The sequence below is a fragment of the Pimephales promelas genome, chromosome 8 (assembly GCF_988280905.1).
Source record: "Pimephales promelas chromosome 8, fPimPro1.hap1.1, whole genome shotgun sequence".
In the NCBI taxonomy this organism is placed as follows: domain Eukaryota; kingdom Metazoa; phylum Chordata; class Actinopteri; order Cypriniformes; family Leuciscidae; genus Pimephales; species Pimephales promelas.
Window position 1 is genome coordinate 20837273 of NC_142776.1, and position 20440 is coordinate 20857712.

Below are 20440 nucleotides of genomic sequence, written 5' to 3' on the forward strand. Positions count from 1 at the left end.
ATTGTTCTTGATTTTTAAAAAGAAACTATCAAGAAACTATCAAGTGACAGACTTTGATCTACAAAACTGAATACGCGTGATGAAGTCAGCCTCTTCCTATCACATACTTGTGCAGATTATTTGTAATATTGACTAAATGACGACACTAATGTTTCATCTCACGTCTGGGACGATGAAAAAAAAAAAAAACTATTATAAGCAGTTTCGTTAAAGACCATAGGACGGCCAAGGGCTCATGACAATATGTATTTAGTTAGTTATTTATCTAGTTAGTTTTTGCCCAACAACATCATGACATGTCATAAATAGCACATTTCACAGAATACACTTTCACGGCTGTTTCCCGGCAATTTGATGATAAATATCAAATTCAAAACACAAAACATTTTAAGAGTAATGCCAAAACTGATTATGTACGTGTATGTAGCGTTACATTCCACAACTCTAGTTAGCTTGTTTATATCTATCTGCTTCCAAGAGAAGACAACACGTCCCGCCTTAAAATAAATTCTATTGGTTAAAAACACCAACAAATACATAGGAGGTATTTGATTGGCTACTGGAGAAATTACGCATTCTGACCAAAACGGAAGTGACTTCGTATTGGTCAGTACAGTGTAAGGAACACTCAACAAACAAGATAGGCTGAATCACTGTCGGGATGGATGCAGGTAAGAAATCGCTGGAAAACAATTTGTTTTATATTTCACTCTCATCTGCTCAGATGTCATGAAATTGCTAAAAAGCAAAATTCTTCTTTCGACAACCACCTACGCTCCTGTTATTGGAGAGGCCGCCTCTACAGTTTGGGATTTTGTCGTTAAATATGGTACATAGATGTCCCAACTGCTGCCAACTGGACAGTAAAACTGAGCAGTCTGCCGTCAGATAAGGGATGTTGTCTTCTAGATGTCACTGCACCAATGCCACGGCCACTCGTAAAAACCGTTTGCCTCGTTAGGCTGTGTTTTAGAGTCTATTCAGCGGCATGTTTTGAGCAATAACGTTATATAGGAGCGTTCCAGTGCACGAATGATACTGTTGGGCTGTGGTGGACGCTTTTGGGAGGTTGTCCGTGTTGTCTGTTATCAAATTTCTGCCTACTCTAATAATCTGTTTGCCAGTAACATTTATCACAGGGACTTTTATGCACTGTGCCATGTCTTTAACCCTTTGATTCATGACATCCGTTACAATTAAAGGGATAGTTCATCGAAAAGTGAACATTTTGTCTTTACTTGCCCTCAGGTTGTTCAAAGGTTCCAGGTTGAGTTTCTTTTCTTCTGTTGAACACAACATAAGAACTTTTAAAGAATGTTACCAACCTTCTTTTTTGTTTAAAGTAAAAAAAAAAAAAAAAAAAAAAAAAAAAAAAACTCATACAGGTATGGAATAACTAAGGGTGCCACGTTACAATAACGTTCGGTTTGTTAACATTGCTAGATTATGTGTCAATCAACAATAAATTATAAAGTATTAACCTTCAATCATCTAATAATAAAGTTCATTGTTAATTCATTTTGTTATTATAAAAAAATGGTTAATTTACAAATCTTGAAACTGTTAAAATGTATATGTAAAATAATAACCATAACAAATGATCTTTGATTATTAAATGCTTTATTTGTTGCATGTTTTTTTTCATGAAACAATATATTTTATTACATTTGACACAGACAGATGTGAAACTCCCTCAAAGAAAACGCTTCATATATGAAAACACAAAACAATTTGCTGTGTTTATATGTAAATGATAAGATTTTTTTTCCTTTGTGATTATTATTATTTGTTTTATATCGGATGGTTTGGCCAACTAAAAAGGTGCCAAGTGATGTTTTTGTATAATATCTTTTTATATTTCTGTTGGTCTTTGTAAGTGGTTTAGCTTCCAGTTGATCATGGGCTTTTCCCCCAACAGCTACTCTCACATACGACTCATTGCGCTTTGGAGAGATCGAAGATTTCCCGGAGACCTCTGAGCCTGTCTGGATTTTGGGAAAGCAGTTCAGTGCTCTAACAGGTAATAAAGTGGTAGACGTTGAAGGTTTTGTGCTGCTGTGTTTGGTTCTTGTTGGTAACACGATGCTCTTTGTGTCCCAGAGAAGGATGATATTCTGGCAGACGTCACCTCACGTTTGTGGTTCACGTACAGAAAGAACTTTCAGCCAATTGGTGAGAGTCAGTCATCAATCCTGTTCTTAGCGTCCAAGGACTGCATTTGATTATTCATACGGATAGATAAATCTGTTTAGTTTGGTTTGTTAATGGAATTAATGTTACAGGTGGCACTGGGCCCACTTCAGACACTGGTTGGGGCTGCATGCTTCGATGTGGACAGATGATTCTTGGGGAGGCCTTGGTCTGCAGGCACTTGGGTAGAGGTATGGCTGCCAGATTTGAAAACTGGGATTGGTGATTATGAGGTGAAATCTGAGATGTAATGTGTGCTGTGTGTTTTATTAGACTGGAGATGGATTCCTGGTCAGCGGCAGAGAGCGGAATATATCAGTATCCTCAATGCCTTCATTGACAAGAAGGACAGCTATTATTCCATCCATCAGATAGGTACTACTCCTTATCTACCTGCTGCTTGGGTCTTATAAAGCCTTAAAAGCATTGAATTTATTAATTTGTAATTAATACCATAAAAAAACTTCATTTGTCAACCATGATTATTATGATTTTCAATGTTTATTGTTCAGGGGTCTCTCAGTTCCCCATATTCCCAGCATGGAATACGTTGCTAGCTAATGTTAAAAAACAACTTAACATTGTTCGGCAAACTTTCTTGTGGCCTACTGAAATGTTTTTATTATTCACACGTGCTTGGCTTTTCATCTTTTACCCATTCCACATTTGAAAAATAAATGAACACAAGTTCAAGGATTTTGTTTTTTCTTTGCTGGTAGGGACGTGGAATTGGTATTATTTTTTTTTTATGTAAATGGTCTTAAAAAGACTTATATGACGTTTATATTTTTCTTTATTTCATGAGGCAATGCCCCTCTTGTTTTACACTTCATTTATGTGTATTGAATAAGGATAACGAGAGTGAAGAATGTATTTTTTTCCTGTCAACTTTTTTTGACTTAAGACACTGTACCATTGTGATTTGGATGGAGGCTCTGTAGGTTTGCGCTAAACAAGCCTAAATTGACAGTGAGTGAGAGATCGACTGAGCATGTTTTGAACTATTAGTTGAATGAACTCATTGATGTTTAATGACTCACTCTTCTCGACACCCAGTGGCGTAACACTGTAACTGCACTGACTGACAGCCTGTCTTGAAGGTGTCACACAGAGACAAGCTGTGGCGATACTGGTGAAATATCAGCAGAGAAAATCTCTCGTCCAGTCAGATTCGAAAATCGGAACTAACTGTTATACCCCAACAAGCTTAACTTATTGTCAGGTTTATGTTCTGTTATATGGACTCTTATTTGGACTTTCTGTTCCTTTAGTTCCTGTCTCCCTGCTCTGTTTAGTTTCAGTTCCATTGGTTTCTGATTATGTCCTTCGTCTCTATAGTTACTTATTAGTTTCACATGTCTAGTTTACTTTCTTTTTTCTACCCCTGTTTTCTAGCTCTGTCTTTCAGTCATTTCGTGTTTATGCTTTTATTCATTATTCTCCTGCATCTTCATTCAGAGTATTTGGATTATTAATAAAGCATGCTCTATCCTGTTCTTAACACATTGTAACACTTATCACAATATTGAGCCATTCAAAATTACCGCAAGGAAAACTGACCACGACAGCCCTCTTGACGGGTAAATTACTGTGGATGACATGGCTTGTTCTTTTTCCAGCTCAGATGGGTGTAGGTGAGGGAAAGTCTATAGGCCAATGGTATGGCCCAAATACAGTGGCACAGGTACTCAAGTAAGTTGGCCAAGTCAATTCTATTTTTTTTATTATTATTATTATTTAAATATATATATATATATATATTAGGGCTGTGCAAAAATTAATTGCGATTAATCGCATCTAAAATAAAAGTCTGTGTTTACATAATATATGTGTGTGTGCTGTATATAATTATTTTGTGTAGATATATAAATATCTATGCATGCATGTATAGATTTAAGAATTACTTGCGCTTAAATTCTGCATATATATATATAAATACATAATCTATATTATATAAATATTTTAATATTTTATATATGAATAACACATTTTCTTAAATATATACATGCATGTGTGTGTATTTATATATACAAAATAATTATATACAGCACACACAAATATATTATGTAAACACAGACTTTTATTTTGGATGCGATTAATCGCAATTCATTTTTGCACAACCCTTATATATATATATATATATATATATATATATACATATATATATAAATTAGTCATATATGAAATATAACTGTAAAAGACTATTGAAGCTAAGTCATCTTTAAATAAATTATTATGCTTTGCTGTATTGGAATTAACCCATCTACACCTTTATCCCCATCTAGGAAACTGGCAGTATTTGACTCCTGGAGCCGACTGGCAGTACATGTAGCTATGGACAATACTGTGGTCATAGAGGAAATCAGTGAGTTTTCTTTCATAGTGCCCACATGCAATCTAGAGCCTTCTTTTGCACTAATTTAGAGGGGATTCTGTGGCATGGATTTTAGCTGACTCTTTTTTTTACTTTACTTTTATTAGTAGCTGATAGCGTGAGTATATTTAAAGGGATAGTTCACCCAGAAATGGAAATTCTGTCATTACTTACTCAGCTCATGTCGTTACAAACCTCTATGACTTGTGCTGGCTAACATGAAAGAATATAAAGATAGAGATGACAGAATTTTTATTTTTATAGAGTCAATCTATACATGTATATTATATAATGTCACAATCTGACATGCCTCTTCTGAGAGCTGTGATAGTGGATTATTTGTGTGTGTATGTGTTTGTTTGCAAATTAGGGTTAGTACACAACAGCCCAATTAGAACACATTTTCATCTCAGTTCTTTTTATAAATAAAATAAGTATTTTTCTAGCTGAATTAATTGATTTATCTGCTATACGATGCCTTTTTTTAAATACAAATGATTTCCCCAACCAAAAAAGTTATTGTTATTTTTTTTAAATCACTTGCCTCTGCAACTATGCAACCCAAAAGTTAATAACTGACTGTTAATTTTAAAATGTTAATGTTAATTAGCCAGTAGATAAGTATTTGTTCCCTTTCTTTAGTATTTTGTTGAACCAGCGTCAGAGATATTACACCTATCAGCCTTGGGGCTCTCTTTATTTTGCACAAAATAATCACTCAAACTGTACGAGGTCAGTTGAGGAGTTGCAGTGGACAGCAGTTCATTCTTTCAGAGATGTTGGATGAGATTGAAGTCAAGACGGACTCAAGGGCATCTATTTCTTCATTTTAAGCCACTTCAGTGTTACTCTGGCAGTGTGCTTTGGGTTGTTGCCCTACTGAAATGTCGTTAGTTTATACTTTCTGGGAAAAGGGAGTAGGTGCTTAGCAGCATTCATCAATCTCAAGAAGACTGCCAATGCCTGCTGCTGAAAAGCACCACAGTAATATAACAACACCACTACCATCAGCGAATTTCACTGTGGGCATGGTGTTACCTGGCTAATGTGCAGTGTTAGATTGTACAGCACACAAACAACTTTGTATTTGAGCCAAAAGTTTAACTTTAGTTTAATCCAACCATGTTTGTTTTACAGACGACAGATTTTTCTTCATCAATTTCCCCAAAAGCTCTTTTTTTGTGCAGTAGCTTGAAGATGGTTGTCCCATAGAAACATTTTGTAACTTGGACAGTGACCGTAGCTCGATTACTGCAAATGTAAACATATTTAATGACTTCTGAAACTTGGTTAAAGTGTCTTAGATATTTTAAATTTGGAGAATTGCGAAATTGCACAAACCGTGTTTTTTTTTATGAAGGTTGTACTACTGTACCTTTTTTTACAGGACTGTGCCATTATGTGTGTTTTTAGTGTAAGGACGATATTGACTTGAGAAGGAAATTCTGACTTAACAATTGTCCCAATTAGCCAATAAATGACTAAGGTATTTGATAATGGTTGTTTGTACTGGCTGTCCGTAGAGAGGCTGTGTATGCCGTGGCTGGACTTCGACAGGGGTGCATGTGCGGCTTCGGAAGAGCCTCGAGAGATGAATGGTGATCTGGAGGGGGCTTGTGCTCTGGCGGAAGAGGAGACGGCTTTGTGGAAACCCCTTGTTCTGCTGATTCCTCTAAGACTGGGCCTCAGTGATATCAATGAAGCTTATATTGAACCACTCAAGGTAAATCTATAACAACATCTGATGTATGAATAGATGTTAACACTGTTTAAGTGTGAGTGAAATGTCGTCTACTATTGCTTTAGCAAATTCAGGTTTGCCAAGTGTTGGGCTTTATTTTTATATCTTATCCACAGCAATGCTTCATGATGCCTCAGTCTTTAGGAGTAATAGGTGGAAAGCCAAACAGCGCTCACTACTTCATTGGCTTTGTAGGTGAGCAGGTTTTCTTAAAGCTAAACCTATTAAAAAAGTCTGTTCTCAACTGGTGGCTCTTGAGCCAAAATGGTTGACCAGTCCTTCTGATGAGAATCTAAGATGACAGGGAAAAACAAACCATTCAAAATGCAAAAAAATAGGTACAGCTTATCATTTATGGTAGTTTGGATGGCAAAATAAGTAAACATTCCCATACCTTTTGTGATTGGCCGAACCAACAATCGCGCGTGAATACATATCTATGGGAATTTGCAGAAAATTCATCTGGTTTACTTGGTAGCTAGTCGAATTAGGCAGATGCTAATATGTACAAGTAGTGTTGTATTTTAAAAACATTAAACTCTGTCTGCTGAAATAATGTACAACCCAGACTACATTAAGTTAAATGTGTCAATCAGTTTATTTGTGTATAACAAACCATTTTGTGTTGTGTTATGACCCCTGAGATAGTCTAGGGGTTCAGGGCAGGGGTCTAACATTTAAAATTTGCATTAAAGAGAAACATATATAATTTATATGTGCTGTACAAAGAACCACCAATCTAGGTAACTGCAAAAAGCTAATACCTTTCAGTACAAAAAGGTTAAAGACAAGAATTAAGCAAGACAAACACGTAAAGAATATACAGTGGATTTACACAGTATTTCTGTTAGATAGTCAATACCACAAGGAGGAAGAGGGGACGTGTGCAGCGCAAATAAAAGAAAGTAACAAACCCGAAAGAAGTCCGACATTTAAATAAATAACCTCTAACCCTAAGTAAGGAAATAAAGGATGCCACTTCATGTCCAATGTAAAAATATCAGTTGAGCACTACTGTTTAACTGGGAGGTTTAAATGTGTAGTAGAGATTATGTAAATGCTGAATATTGTTTCAAACGGCTTCATTATATTTTCTTATTGATGGCGCCCTGCAGGTGAGGAGCTCATTTATCTAGACCCCCATACAACTCAACCAGCTGTGGACCCAAGTGAAGGGGGTCATTTCCCAGACGACTCCTACCACTGTCAGCACCCTCCCTGCCGAATGCACATCTGTGAGCTTGACCCCTCCATTGCTGCTGTAAGTATAGCTTGATGCAGAAAAAAAAAAAAATTCAGTATCCTTCATGTCCACCTAGTAGTACTCAACTGATAAACCCATTAGAATGATTTCTGAAGGATCATGTGACACTGAAGTAATGGCTGTATTCACATCACACAGCTGCAGATAGATAGATATAGAAGTATTGTTATTTCCTAAAGAGAAATATGTATTTATTCTCAGATTATCATTCCATTTTCCTCTGTTGCCTGATCTCAAGAGTATAACAAGTGCGCACTTTGACTGGAACATTTTGGGGTTAAATTGGTAAATACAGTTGTTGTTCATTGTCAAAAACAGTAAAAAGTACTTTTCTTTGAATAACAGTATCATCTATCCCAAATTTTGTCCATCAGGGCTTTTTCTGTCAAACAGAGGATGATTTTGATGACTGGTGTGCACAGATTCGTAAGGTACTTCAGCCAAAAATGGTGTCTTTTTTTCACAGTCTCAGTTTATGTTTGTTCCTCTGGCTCACTGTTCACTTTTGTTTTTCCCTTGTACAGGTTTCTAACTGTAGAGGTCTTCCTATGTTTGAATTAGTAGACAGTCAGCCATCTCATCTAATTGGCGCCGATGTAATTAATCTTACTCCAGGTAATCTCTGATACTGCTGCTTGTTCATAGATTCAGAAGTCTAAGATTTACGTTTATAAATACTCACCGTGTTATTTTTTCCTGAACAGAATTTTCGGATTCGGACCGGCTCGAGCGCTTCTTTGATTCTGAGGATGAAGAATTTGAAATCCTGTCTTTGTGAGGGACAGTTGCATTTGCCAGACTTTCAGAGTTCTGTGGTAAAGCCTCCTCAGAGGAAAGAGAAGAATACCATTGACGTCCAAGGCCACTGTGGAATAGTCACCTGCGTCAAAACCCACAGCTTTCTTCTTTAACAGCTATACTGACTGCTCTCTGTCACCCTGAGTGAGCCGAGGTCAGGTTTCATGGTCACAGGCACTCAGGACCATCAGTATGTATGTACTTTGTCGCATTTATGTGTATCCATATTGAGTCTTAACACTATAGATTAATTTTTAAGTGATATGGTGCCTTTTTACCCCCTTAACTTAAACACAGGTTTGCCACAACACATATTGTGGTTTCGGTTAGGAGACCTGCTAATCAAATTTGATTCAGCATTTACTCTGAACCAATGGAAGTCAGTGAAATGTTGGACCTGTATCAATTTGTAAATGACAGCCATGGAAGGTTGGGCATTTGCAGACTGGGTGGGATTGCTCGTGTAATTATACAAGAATGAGTTTGTCTTAATGTTTAAAATGTCTGTACACACAAGTTTATTTTATGAATATTTATTTAATCATTAAAAATGTTTCAGAGCAGGTGGAGATCTGTTCACTTCCACAGCTCTCCAATTGGCTGATTCTCAGCTAAACTGATGATGTCTTCACTCAAACGCTTAATATCTTTGTGCACCTCTTCTATGGTTCTTGCAGCATCAATCACCTAGACGAAGAAAGACAAAAGATAAATATTACACTAATTCAAAGATCGTTACCTACTGTAAATGTACAATAATTAGGATTACACCAAATAAATCACCTTCCAGTTGACTGAGGAATCTTGCATAAGCTCTTCGAACCTTTGTGTAACTGTACTTTGGAAAGCACTCGTCTCGTACCGTTCAATTCCAAATTCTCCACGGTTTGCTGCCATACCTGGATTGAGTTGTAGAAACATCACCAGGTCTGGTTTTGGAAGGCCCACATCTGGATTCATGCACCACTCCAGAGAGAAGCCCTGAACATATTTGGGGTTGGTTTCATTAATCAACAATAGTTGATGTATTAACTAGAACAAAACCTTTGTTACAGTATTTATTAATCTTTGTTAATGTTCATTTAAAAAAAGTCGTTCACTGTTGTTATTTTACAGTGCGTTAACTGTTTACAAACAACTTCTGATTTTAATTTTTTAAAATGAAAATTTATTTAGATGTACGTTATTTAAATGCTGTAGTTATTGTTCATTCTTAAAGCTACACTGTGTGATGTTTACTCCCATCCAGCGGTGAAAAGGTATAGGACCATCCAGTGAATATTAATTTATGTTCCTCTCAATTCCGATTTCGTTTTAACTCCTACGGTGGCCAATGTAGTCCAAGATTAACATGGCTTCCAGTTCGACCTCGTTCATGAGTGTTAACTCAAACGTAAATGCGAAAGGCGAAGCTTGAATTAACGGGTATGTCCCACTTTGGCTAATGTACTTTCAAGATGGAGGGGCAACATGGCGACCGACATTAGAACCCCTTACCCGTATGGCATATTATACACTCACGAGAATACTTTATTACTTGAACGAAGTAAATATACATTAATGAGCACATCTATTTTTGGAAGAACTAAGTGTTCTTAGGTAAGAATAAACTAAAAGAGTTACACAGTGTACCTTTAATTAATGTAAACTAAAGTTATTAACTAATGAAACCTTAGTAAAGTGTTAAAATAGTAAAGTGTTACCAATGTTTTTGAGATCACCACCATACCATGGTTGCATTTATTTGATCGAAAATACAGTAAATCATTATGAAATACTCTTTCAAAATTAACTTTATTTTAATATTAAAAAATGTAATTTATTCCTGTGATTTCAAAGCTGAATTTTCTACAGCCATTATCCTAGCATCATATTAGCCTTCAGAACTCATTCTAATATCCAACATTTCTTCTTCCTAACAATGTTGAAAACAGTTATTATAATGTTGGTGGAGAAAATTATAAATATATAAAAAATGTGATTATTTGATGAATAGAAAATTAAAAATAGTAACATAAAATATAATTATTTTGTAACAAAGTCTTAGTGTCACTAATTCAATTTGATAAAAAATGTAAAATTCTCAATTCAAAACTGAAATCTTACTGACCCCAAACTTTTGAATAGTAGTGTATATGAACATCCTTACACCAACACATTTTTTTTATGCTCCCTGTAAATGTTAAAGTTACATTAAAGTATAACATTAACACTCACAGGCTTGGCACTGGTAAAAGCCACTCCTGAAAACGCATAGCGGTCCACCACGAGATTAATCCCTTGTTCCAACTTCTGTTTCATCAGAGGCCTGAAGTTAGAAAAACAGACTGATTGGTTGGCAGATAGATCGGTCGAATGATACATCAATGAAACATTCACGTGCATGCACTTTACTGTATTAATAAAACTGGAGTGATAACCTACACCATCTCCCATCGGTTTGCAGAAAACAGCAGGTGAACAGTGTGATCCTCCAGATCACTTTTCTTCTCTAGGTATGAACTGATGAGCCGACCAATATTAGTGGTTCTGTCTGTGTAGAAAACAATTCATCTTCGGTACATGAAATACAAACACTGCACATGAAGACAAAACAAAACCCAGTGAGCTGCCATGCGTGAAGTTAGTTATAGGTGTATGTTTTCTGTTATTTTATATAACTTACTTACATATGTATGCATGTGTATTTCCTATTGATTTCACAAGCGTTGCACCGATGTTTATAAACAAGAGCTGCAAATACTGCGGGATGCTTAACTATCAGCATCATTTCATAGTCTGCATAGGAAAAGCTCCACAAATAGTCTGGTTTTCACCTGGAAATCGCATTATTTCTGCCGCTCGTCCGCTCTGCTGTAACGCCTGCACAAGTGTTTGGCATTGCGTGGTTTTCCCGGCTCTGTCAACTCCTTCCAGAACAATCAAAGCTCCTCTTCTGCAAGACATGGCTCTTGAAAACAACTGAAAATGTGCAACAGAACAGAACGGAGACAGCGCTGACACTGGTTAGCAAATAATTTCAAGGATATTGCGCGGGTTTTTTTTTTCTTCTGCTGCTTTTTCCATTTTTTAAACTATTTGTTGTAATACCGCCACCGCTGGACTGGAGTGTATAACAGGATTAATATTTTCTTTAAAAACAAAACCGAAAAATCTTCCTTGCGTTTCTTTGTAAAATATTTCTGTATTCAAAGATAATTTCATTGGCCTCTACTTGAGCAATAACGTTACGCCTCTGCATTTCTTGATGATGCTCTACTTCTTTCTGGGTTACGCCTGAAGCCTACGCCGATAGGCTACGCCTCAGTTGCCATCTAACGTTACATGCTTTTTCATTAGAAATAAGGTCTCGTCAGAGCCAGCTGGTATGCCCCAGAGCCATGGATGCCCACATTACCGTCACTTCCTCATGTCTAACTTTAGTTCTAACTGAATCTCCAATCTTTTTTTTTTTTTTTTTTTTTTTTTTTTTTTTTACTTTAGGCTGTATATTAAAAATATGTCTTCCAAAGGATTCATTATCCCAAAAGAATTGCCATTTTTCGGTTTTCTCAAAAACAAACCCTTCAGGTAGGCTACATATGATTCTTCACGAATGTCAGAAGAGTTTATCTTTTTTTCTCTCTCTTTTTTTTAATCTATCTTTATCGGAGTTTTCACTAAATCATCCTCAGACATATTAGGGGTTGGCAGATTTAATAAATTATATTATTGATTTACTTACTTAAAGTGTAATGAAGTATCAATATTCACATCAAATATGTAACTTATTTTGATGTAAATGTTTACCTTTACCTAAAATAAACGTTTATAAACCTATAAAAAATATTTACATTAGCGCATTTGTTCCCTTTTTCATTAAAATGTCTAAATTACAAACCACATTTCTAATGCTGAAACAAAAATGTGGGCTTTTTTGACATTTGTTTTGTTACACCGGGACAGATTTCGAGATTTCCATAGAGCAGATTACCATAGCAGATTTTTTTATTTATTTATTTTTTTATTACCATAGCAGATTACACGTCATTCGCCAATGCATGTCACGTCATATCCGTACACATGGGGAAGTTTCAGCTATGGTGCAGCCAACGAGCATTTTTTTATATATTGAGCCTATATATTTATTTGTATTATTATTATTTTTGTATAGCCTACATTTTATATTTGTGTGTATAAATTATTGTTGTTGGCTAGATTAGCCACTGAGGTGCAACTGAAAAATGCAAAGAAGGCTGTGCATGATGCAGGCCTCAACTATCTTTTGTTTAGCTGGCTTTATGTGCATAACCAGGGAAACCACGTTTTGTTGCACTTTTGGTTGAAAAGTTAACATTAAATTCTGCATACTCTGATTAGCCTCAGGAGTTCAGCAAAATCATCAAAACCACCTGAACAAGATCAAGACAGGGTTGGAGCTAAATGAGGGTGAGTAAATTATTTATTTAATCCTTTTTTATGCATTATTATTATTATTATTATTATTATTACATGTAAATGTTTTGTTTTTCCAGAAGGTAAAATAGGCCTACACAGAAAATAGTTGAACAATGGCTAGCATACAAGAAGGTGATTTTTTTCATTAATCATTAGAAAAATAAAACCTTATAGATGATAAGTTAATTTTGTTTCACAGCAGTTAGTCAATAAAATGTAAGATAACAACTAGTAGGCTATTGTATTATTCCCCTTCGTTTTTATCAGTTTTAATATGCAAATTGCATGTTTGTTTTTTTAAGGAGGGGCAGTACAAATTTCTCTACTTTCAAAGGGTGTTGTCACTAAAAACAACTGAAACCCACTGATATAGGGTTAAAAGCGGGACTTGTTATTGATGAACAGTCGAGCTGTCAGACTCTGCTCTTGTGACAGTGTTTAAGAGCATCAGCCAAGGCCTCCAACAACATGTCCACATTGGCCTTGCTGCTGTTACATCCCATCAGTCCCACACGCAAAACCTGTAAAATAACGTGTGAAACAAAACATTTACAGTGCATTTACAATTGCTGACCCATGTGTCTCTTTAACACACTGCATCAATGTACTTGGAATGACTTTTCTCTGTCAGTTATGATTAATTGTAATCCAATAGCTTCTCACCATGCCGGCAGATGGTCCCAAACCCCCAGAGATTTCAATGTTATAGGTCTTCATTATGTACCCAGTGATTTCTCGCCAGTCATATCCCGAGGGAGCTACTATTGTGGTCACTGTTGGCAGTCTTGCTTTCTATAAGACACAAGAAGTGTTCAAAACAGGTAATATTATAGTTACACTCATATAAAATGTATGTTATATGATTATTATTATTTTTTTTTTGTGATCTTTGAGGTTCCTTTTCTTCTACCAACCTTATCCTGCACAAACAGTTTTAGGCCCATTTCTTCTAAGCCTTTATGGAAGTACTCTGCAACCTCTTTGTGTCGTTTCCATGAGTTTTCAAGACCCTATAAAAAATATGCATCAAACAAATGCTTTTTTTGTACAATATTTATATTTCTCAAAGAGCTTTAAAGAGTAATTAAACACTAAACCAACTTTTTTTAGTTAATGATCTGTAAGAATGGATCTTTATTAATAGCAGTCATTGATTCGAGTAACTTTTTTGACATTTGTTTATAAAGTGTTCTATTTCTACAATATATGGTGTAAAAACGTCTTAGTGCTGCCCTCTTCAGGTTAAACGGTGGCTACTGCAGTTGAATTTTCCTATTGGATGTTTGCGGTGGTACATGACACAGCGGTTGTTAGTGACATAGGCAAGTTCCATACAAAGAGATGCGTCTCAGGTGCACGCCCCCCTCCGCTGGGCTCTGCCCATTTTTCCAGCATTTTTCAAATATTGCCAGTGGGTGGAGTCAGGCTCTGACCAGGGTTTTAGTTACCCTTAGGTAACTAAACGAATCTTTTTTTGAGTCATTTGGTTCATTCAACGAATGAAATGAAAGAAATGACTCGAAAAAAGATTTGTTTATTTTGATGAACGAGTTCGAACTGGAGAGTCGAGCAAGGCGAGCATTTGTGCTTATAAAACTTAAACTTTTGTATTTATTTTTGAAATGACTGATCATTTCGCTAGATAAGACCCTTATTCATCGTCTGGTGTCGTTTAAAGCTCTTTGAAGCAGTACTGAAACGGTCATTTGGACCTTGAACTGTTGGAGTCCCAGTAAAGTGCATTATTTGGAGAAAAATCCTGGAATGTTTTCATCAAAAACCTTCATTTCTTTTCGACTGAAGAAAGAAAGACATGGGCATCTTGGATGACATGGGGGGTGAGTAAATTATTAGCAAAAGTATTTTTAAAAGTGAACTACTCCTTTAAAGTCACCATGAAATCATAATTGACAATTCTTGTTTTTATAAGGAATATTTCAGTATTTGTTTGAAATGATTTATCTGTGCACATCAGCAACATCTCTTCACTGATGTTTACTGGTTTGAGTGCAGGACAACCTGTCACTCACATGAGATCACAGCAATAGCAAACCATCCAATCAATTTTCAGTGTCCAAAATCATGTCCCATCCTACATTTTTTTCTTGTTTGACAAGCCGTTTAACTTAGCCTGGTTCAACCAGACTCTAGTTCATTATGAAATTGAGCGGAAGTGCGTAGGAGGGCGCAGCCAGGCTACGTTTAACTTAGATCAATGGGGAAAAATGGGAATAGAGAGCCTAAGTCCCTCCCCTCTCCTTCTGGCTCATGAGATCTTATTTTGGAAAAAAATATGTATGGTAGTCAATGGCGAGAGACAACTTATCTTTTTATTCCGTTTGAACTGTGCCCTCAATTACACATATGATGTTTGTCAATTTAAAAAATAATTCTGAAAGTCAAACACGTTTGTCATAAAACAGAAGAGTAAATTTTAGTTTTATGTGAAAATCGCTCAATGAACTACATCTCCCGGAAGCGAAACAACAAGCAAGATCCGTTCCTCGTATGTGTGCAGTCTGGTACAAAACACTCGTTCAGTTACGATTATAACGGAAGACTATAGAAACAATGTTCGCTTCTGTAAAGTTAGCTTCATTCATTGAGAGAAAATGTGCGCCTTTGGGGTTTGTAGTAGTCTTTGTAATTACAAATTATACCTCAAGAGTTTTACATCAAAATGCGACTTTCTTGACTTTAAAGTGTATCTTTTAAATTGACAAACATCATTTGTGTAATCCACGGCATAATTCAAATGATATTGTCTCTCGCCAAATAAAAATAAGGTCCCATGGTGGTCGACCGGAAGGGGAGGGACTTAGGCTCTCTATCAAAACCACAATGTGAATGAATTTGCTGTAAATCTCTTTCTAATGTAAATTAAAAAGTAAGTTTGTTTTCCCCTGATATAAAATATGTCAAAACTGCTTTCATTCATTAGATACATCCTTTATATTTCTCAGATTTACTAATTCATGTTGTTGTTTTTGGCCGTTTGGTCTTTAGATGATCATAATGCCAGGAAAAAATTAAAATGTGAGCATAAGGCAGATTATGATCTCACAGTCTCTGCGAGGATGGCCAGACTCTCCCGCAGCCCGTAGAAAGAAGTTATAGGTCCGGTGTGGTGATAACTGTACAAACAACAGATACAGCAACTTTATCATTAATGCGCAATATTCCTTCATTGTGTTTAATGATAGAGAATTTACTTCAAAGGTCTGAGTATATTGATTTTTGTTTTGGTAAACAAAAAACAAACAGTGCTTGGTAAAAGTGGTCCTTACGCGCGTACAGGCTTGTCATCACAACCCCAATAATTTGCCAACCAGCTCATGTCCAAGAAGTAAGAGATTGGTTTTGTCCTTCTGTTAAATATTTTTTGGCTGTTTTGCCAAAAAAAAAAAAAAAAAAACAACAAAAAATGTTTTAAAGATTTGTTTTTCCACATAATACTTGGAGCTGTTTTGTCTCACCATGCTCTCTCACTGAAGGAGATTGGTGCAGTTCCTGGAGGGGCGTTCAAGACCTTCTGAGAGCCAGTATACATAATATCTATACCTAAAAATACAAAACGTACATTTTAAGTCTTGGATCACAGGCAATGTTTGTGGTGCCATAACATGTAATGTGGTAATGACCTTGCTCATCCATGCAGATAGGAGTACCTCCCAATGCCGCTACTGAATCAACCAGAAATAAACAGTTGTACCTAAGAGACAGAACAGAATTTACTCAAAAAAACGAAATAAACAATACATTTTTCTCACACACAAACACACACCAATCCATGCATGCATCCATCCATCCATCCATTTTAATTTTTTTGAAGGAACCAACCCTGATTTGGATTTACAAAACTTTCTGCTATATAGATAAATGTAAATTATGAACTACTTGTTATTCATGGCAGAATATATAGGGGGAGGAACGTTCTCATTCAAGACAGCATTTGATTGGACATAAATCTGTATAGAGCAACATGAGTCATGAATAATTTTTCTAGGGATGCACCGATATGAAAAATGTTGGTCCATACCGATAATTTTTTAAATGTGAAAGCCGATAACCGATATATTGGCAGATAAATCTAAATCCAATTTTTTATATAATTTTTGAGAGCCTGATTACAAAAACAAAAGCCTCACCATTAAACTCCATGTCCCAAGCACACAGTTATAATATTCTCATTATAATTTTATGTAGCCTATTTGACAGACTTGCACTGCACTTAACTGTATTTAGTGATTCCAGTCCTATTTCAAGCAATTCAAAACCATCATGGCGAACAAACAGTTCACATCTGAAGTGTCTCAGCAGAAGAAAACAATCCATTATTTATCAGCTTTAAAATATCGGGCAAATTTCTTATCAGGCCAATAACGATAACATTAAAAATGAACATATCAACTGATACCGATATGGTGGCCGTTATATCGTACATCGCTACATTTTTCTCTGTTTTCTTCAACATGGCATCATGACTTTTGCGTAAACATACACGCCACAAGTCAAGTGGTTTGTTATCTATACGCATTTTCAGCTATCCGCGTGTATGCGTGTATGTCTACGCCATTAAATGTCCGAGTGATTCCGCGTGTATGTACACACTGTTAAATGTCCAAGCGAAACGAAGCAAAATGTAGATCTACTTCTGGGGAGCGATATTTTTTTTTCGCTCATAAATGCTATTAACCCCAGTGACGGGTAGGTTTAGGGACGGGGTTGGGCTAGGTCCTATATTTATATACAGTATACAGTAATGTAACGTTCATAAACACACTTAAAAGTCAACGGCGTTCATAAACACGCTTAAAAGCGATTATGCGTGTTGATAGCACGCCAAAAGTGGAAATACGAATTGGCATGTCATACATATGCCATTTCATGAGATCAGTCAGGTTTTCTCAGATGAGAAAGACCGTTGCATTTGCTAAAGGTGAATTTTGAGATGACCTCAAAGTTACTAAAATAGTCTTAAAGCCAAAAACTTGATTTCAAGGAGTCTTAATCTGGTGCATGTTGAGAAATCAAAGCTCTATTCAGGAGGAGATGTCTCACTTGTGGCAAAGGTCACCTATGCCATCTATGGGGTGGACCACTCCTGTGGAGGATTCTCCATGTGTGAGGAAGAACACCACTGGCCTGTATTTGTCTAATGCCTTAAAAACAGTACAGACATGGTTAATCATATGTAGTTAATACATAAGTGGTTAATGAATCATCATTTTTACCTGCTCAATTTCCTCATTTGTAAAGTACCCACCAGCAGAGGTTACAACTGTGTTCACCTTGGCACCTGTTGAAGAGTGTTCGATATATAAATTGATGATGTTCTAAATCACCTTTATAACTCTCAGATTCAGGCTTTCTAGTAAAAGCAGAGCCAGTACCTATCCTCTCAGCGATCTCCGCAGCCCTCTCCCCCCATATGCCATTGACAGCTATGAGGACACTCTCTCCGGGCTCCAGCGAGTTAAAGATGGCACACTCCATAGCAGCATGACCCGGCCCACTAACAGCCAGAGTCACTCGGTTTTGGGTCTGAAACGCATACTGAATGCCACTCTTGATCTGATTCATAATCTGAAAGAAAATTAAACAAACACTGAATGAATTTCATTGATAGGCATTAATCATGACCGGATTACATTTACGAAAATCTCTTATAAACAAGCTACTTTACAATGTGTTTTACAATGTCACTAACCACATCCCAGTCATTTTACTTCTGTTTGATCACCAACATTATCTTGTATTTTTTATCTTTATCTTGTATATTTTTGATTATCTTGTGTTCACCCTTGCTTCATTTAGTAGGCCTATTGATTGAGCAATGAATATGCTAATTAGCCCCGCCTCCACTCACGCCAACTCAGGGATTCACTCGGTCAACTTACTGATGTAAACGTTGCTCAGTGGTATCACTCTTTACAACATTGAACACATATCGGTAATTAATTTGATTAGCCTTTTGCTTGACGATGTTCAAACAGCTAATGTGTTTCTAGAGTTACACAAACCAATGTTTCTGTTATCGATCTCAGAGTCAAACAGCAGCCTCCTGAAAATCAGCAACCTTAGAACAACTCAGAACATCAGTGGAGAAAGGCGTAGTTCATCATAACCTTGTATATTAATTATAATATATTGCTAAATATACCCAATTTTTCATATCAACAGAAAAATACACTGAGATTACCTGGCATCTCCCCTGCTAGTTCAGTGGTAATGATATGCTAAAGCCTGCCATCACATTGACGTGATTGGTTACAAGTTAGTTTGTGACGTCAGAAACACCAGCGATTTCAAACCATGTTTTTGAGACTTGTTCACCGCAGTTTAAAAGAAAATACCCAGCAATGGCATTGGATTTACTAATCTGCACCAAGTTTGTCTGAGATATGTCAGAGGTATGTCAAGATATGTCAGTGGTCGCATGCCTCTGGAGCAACTAGGGGTTAAGTGTCTTGCTCAGGGACACATTGGTGTCTCACAGTGGATTCGAACCCGAGTCTCTCACACCAAAGGCATGTGCCTGTGCCATCACCATAAAAACAACATTAAAACTTGATTTTGCCACAGGGGGACTTTGAATAATTATAGTTCACTCAAAAATGTGAATGAAGACATTCTGTCATCATTTACTCGGCCTCATGTCGGACCAAACCTCTATGACCTTCTCTCTTCAGTCTCTCTTAAGATATTTGAAGAATGTTGGTAACCAAACTGTTGTTAATCATACAAGACATGCCTCAAAATATATTATTTTACTGTATGTTCCACAGAAGAATAAAAGTCATTTTAATATGACTAGTATGACTAGCATTGTATGACTAGAATAAAAGTCATACATCGAACAGCATGAGGGTAAGTATGATGATCGAATTTGAATTGTTTTGGTGAACTATCCCTATAAGCCAATATGATATGAGTGCACATGTACTGTGTTACCTCAATGGTTTCTGCATGCAGGTGGCCCAGCATAGGCTGTGCTCCGGCTGCTGAGATCCTTGCGGGTACATTGGACGGTCCTGGTCCGAGCATAAGTCGTTTGGGAACGATTAAAGGCTGTAACAGACATTGCGGTGGAAGAACAGACAGAGAGGACATATTGCTGCCGACACACTGACAGACTGAGGTAATGGTTAACCCATGTAAACTGTGGGCACATTTTTTTCACCTGTTGACCAATCATCTCATTTTGAGTCGTGACATAGGCTACATACAGTACTATAACAGTGCAGCTGAGCAGCGACAGCAGCTGATCAATTAACTGACATTTCAATTGCCTTTAGATTCTTTTTCAACTTGACCACTAACATGGAAATCAATGTTTTTTTTTTTGTTGTTTTTGTTTTTGTTTTTAATATTTACCAAAAAAAAACATTCATTTATTATTCCAGCATTTTTTAAACATAAAATTGTAAAAAATGAATCATGGATCTTGTAATTTTATTAATAAAATGGTGATAATTTTTGGTTCAGTGTTGTATAGAAAATATTGAGAACATTTCACGAATAAAACCAAGAGATACATTTTCCTATTTTTTTTTTTACGGAAACTTACACATTTTTACCTTTGTGCAGAAGAGTAGGGCATAGTAAGGTTGTGAATAACTGCAGGTATTGATAT

General features: G+C 36.4%; 3 protein-coding genes across 4 annotated transcripts; 1 reads left to right on the forward strand and 2 right to left on the reverse strand.

Annotated features, from left to right (window-relative positions):
* Positions 1 to 570: 570 nt before the first annotated feature.
* On the forward strand, positions 571 to 8930 carry atg4b (autophagy related 4B, cysteine peptidase). 2 transcript variants are annotated; one of them, XM_039691592.2, is made up of 13 exons: positions 571 to 671; positions 1919 to 2020; positions 2101 to 2172; positions 2283 to 2381; positions 2464 to 2565; positions 3810 to 3882; positions 4476 to 4555; positions 6088 to 6287; positions 6422 to 6500; positions 7421 to 7566; positions 7944 to 8000; positions 8094 to 8184; positions 8274 to 8930. In XM_039691592.2, exons 1-13 carry the CDS (start codon positions 662 to 664, stop codon positions 8345 to 8347), a joined length of 1185 nt encoding a protein of 394 aa, XP_039547526.1. In that variant the 5' UTR covers positions 571 to 661; the 3' UTR covers positions 8348 to 8930. The 2 variants fall into 2 exon arrangements, with proteins under 2 accessions (XP_039547526.1, XP_088990261.1); XM_089134135.1 differs by lacking the exon at positions 571 to 671 and adding an exon at positions 706 to 829.
* On the reverse strand, positions 8885 to 12321 carry dtymk (deoxythymidylate kinase (thymidylate kinase)). The gene is made up of 5 exons (XM_039691594.2): positions 11184 to 12321; positions 10792 to 10900; positions 10585 to 10675; positions 9151 to 9348; positions 8885 to 9054 (listed from the first exon to the last, which is right to left on the reverse strand). Exons 1-5 carry the CDS (start codon positions 11311 to 11313, stop codon positions 8944 to 8946), a joined length of 639 nt encoding a protein of 212 aa, XP_039547528.1. The 5' UTR covers positions 11314 to 12321; the 3' UTR covers positions 8885 to 8943.
* A 791-nt stretch (positions 12322 to 13112) lies between these two features.
* agxta (alanine--glyoxylate aminotransferase a) lies at positions 13113 to 19947 on the reverse strand. Its single transcript, XM_039691593.2, has 11 exons — positions 19759 to 19947; positions 18198 to 18390; positions 18039 to 18103; positions 17866 to 17966; positions 16446 to 16516; positions 16281 to 16365; positions 16092 to 16190; positions 15869 to 15938; positions 13719 to 13814; positions 13468 to 13596; positions 13113 to 13325 (listed from the first exon to the last, which is right to left on the reverse strand). The coding sequence occupies exons 1-11, from the start codon at positions 19915 to 19917 to the stop codon at positions 13218 to 13220; spliced, it is 1176 nt and encodes a 391-aa protein (XP_039547527.2). The 5' UTR covers positions 19918 to 19947; the 3' UTR covers positions 13113 to 13217.
* Between the last annotated feature and the right edge of the window lie 493 nt (positions 19948 to 20440).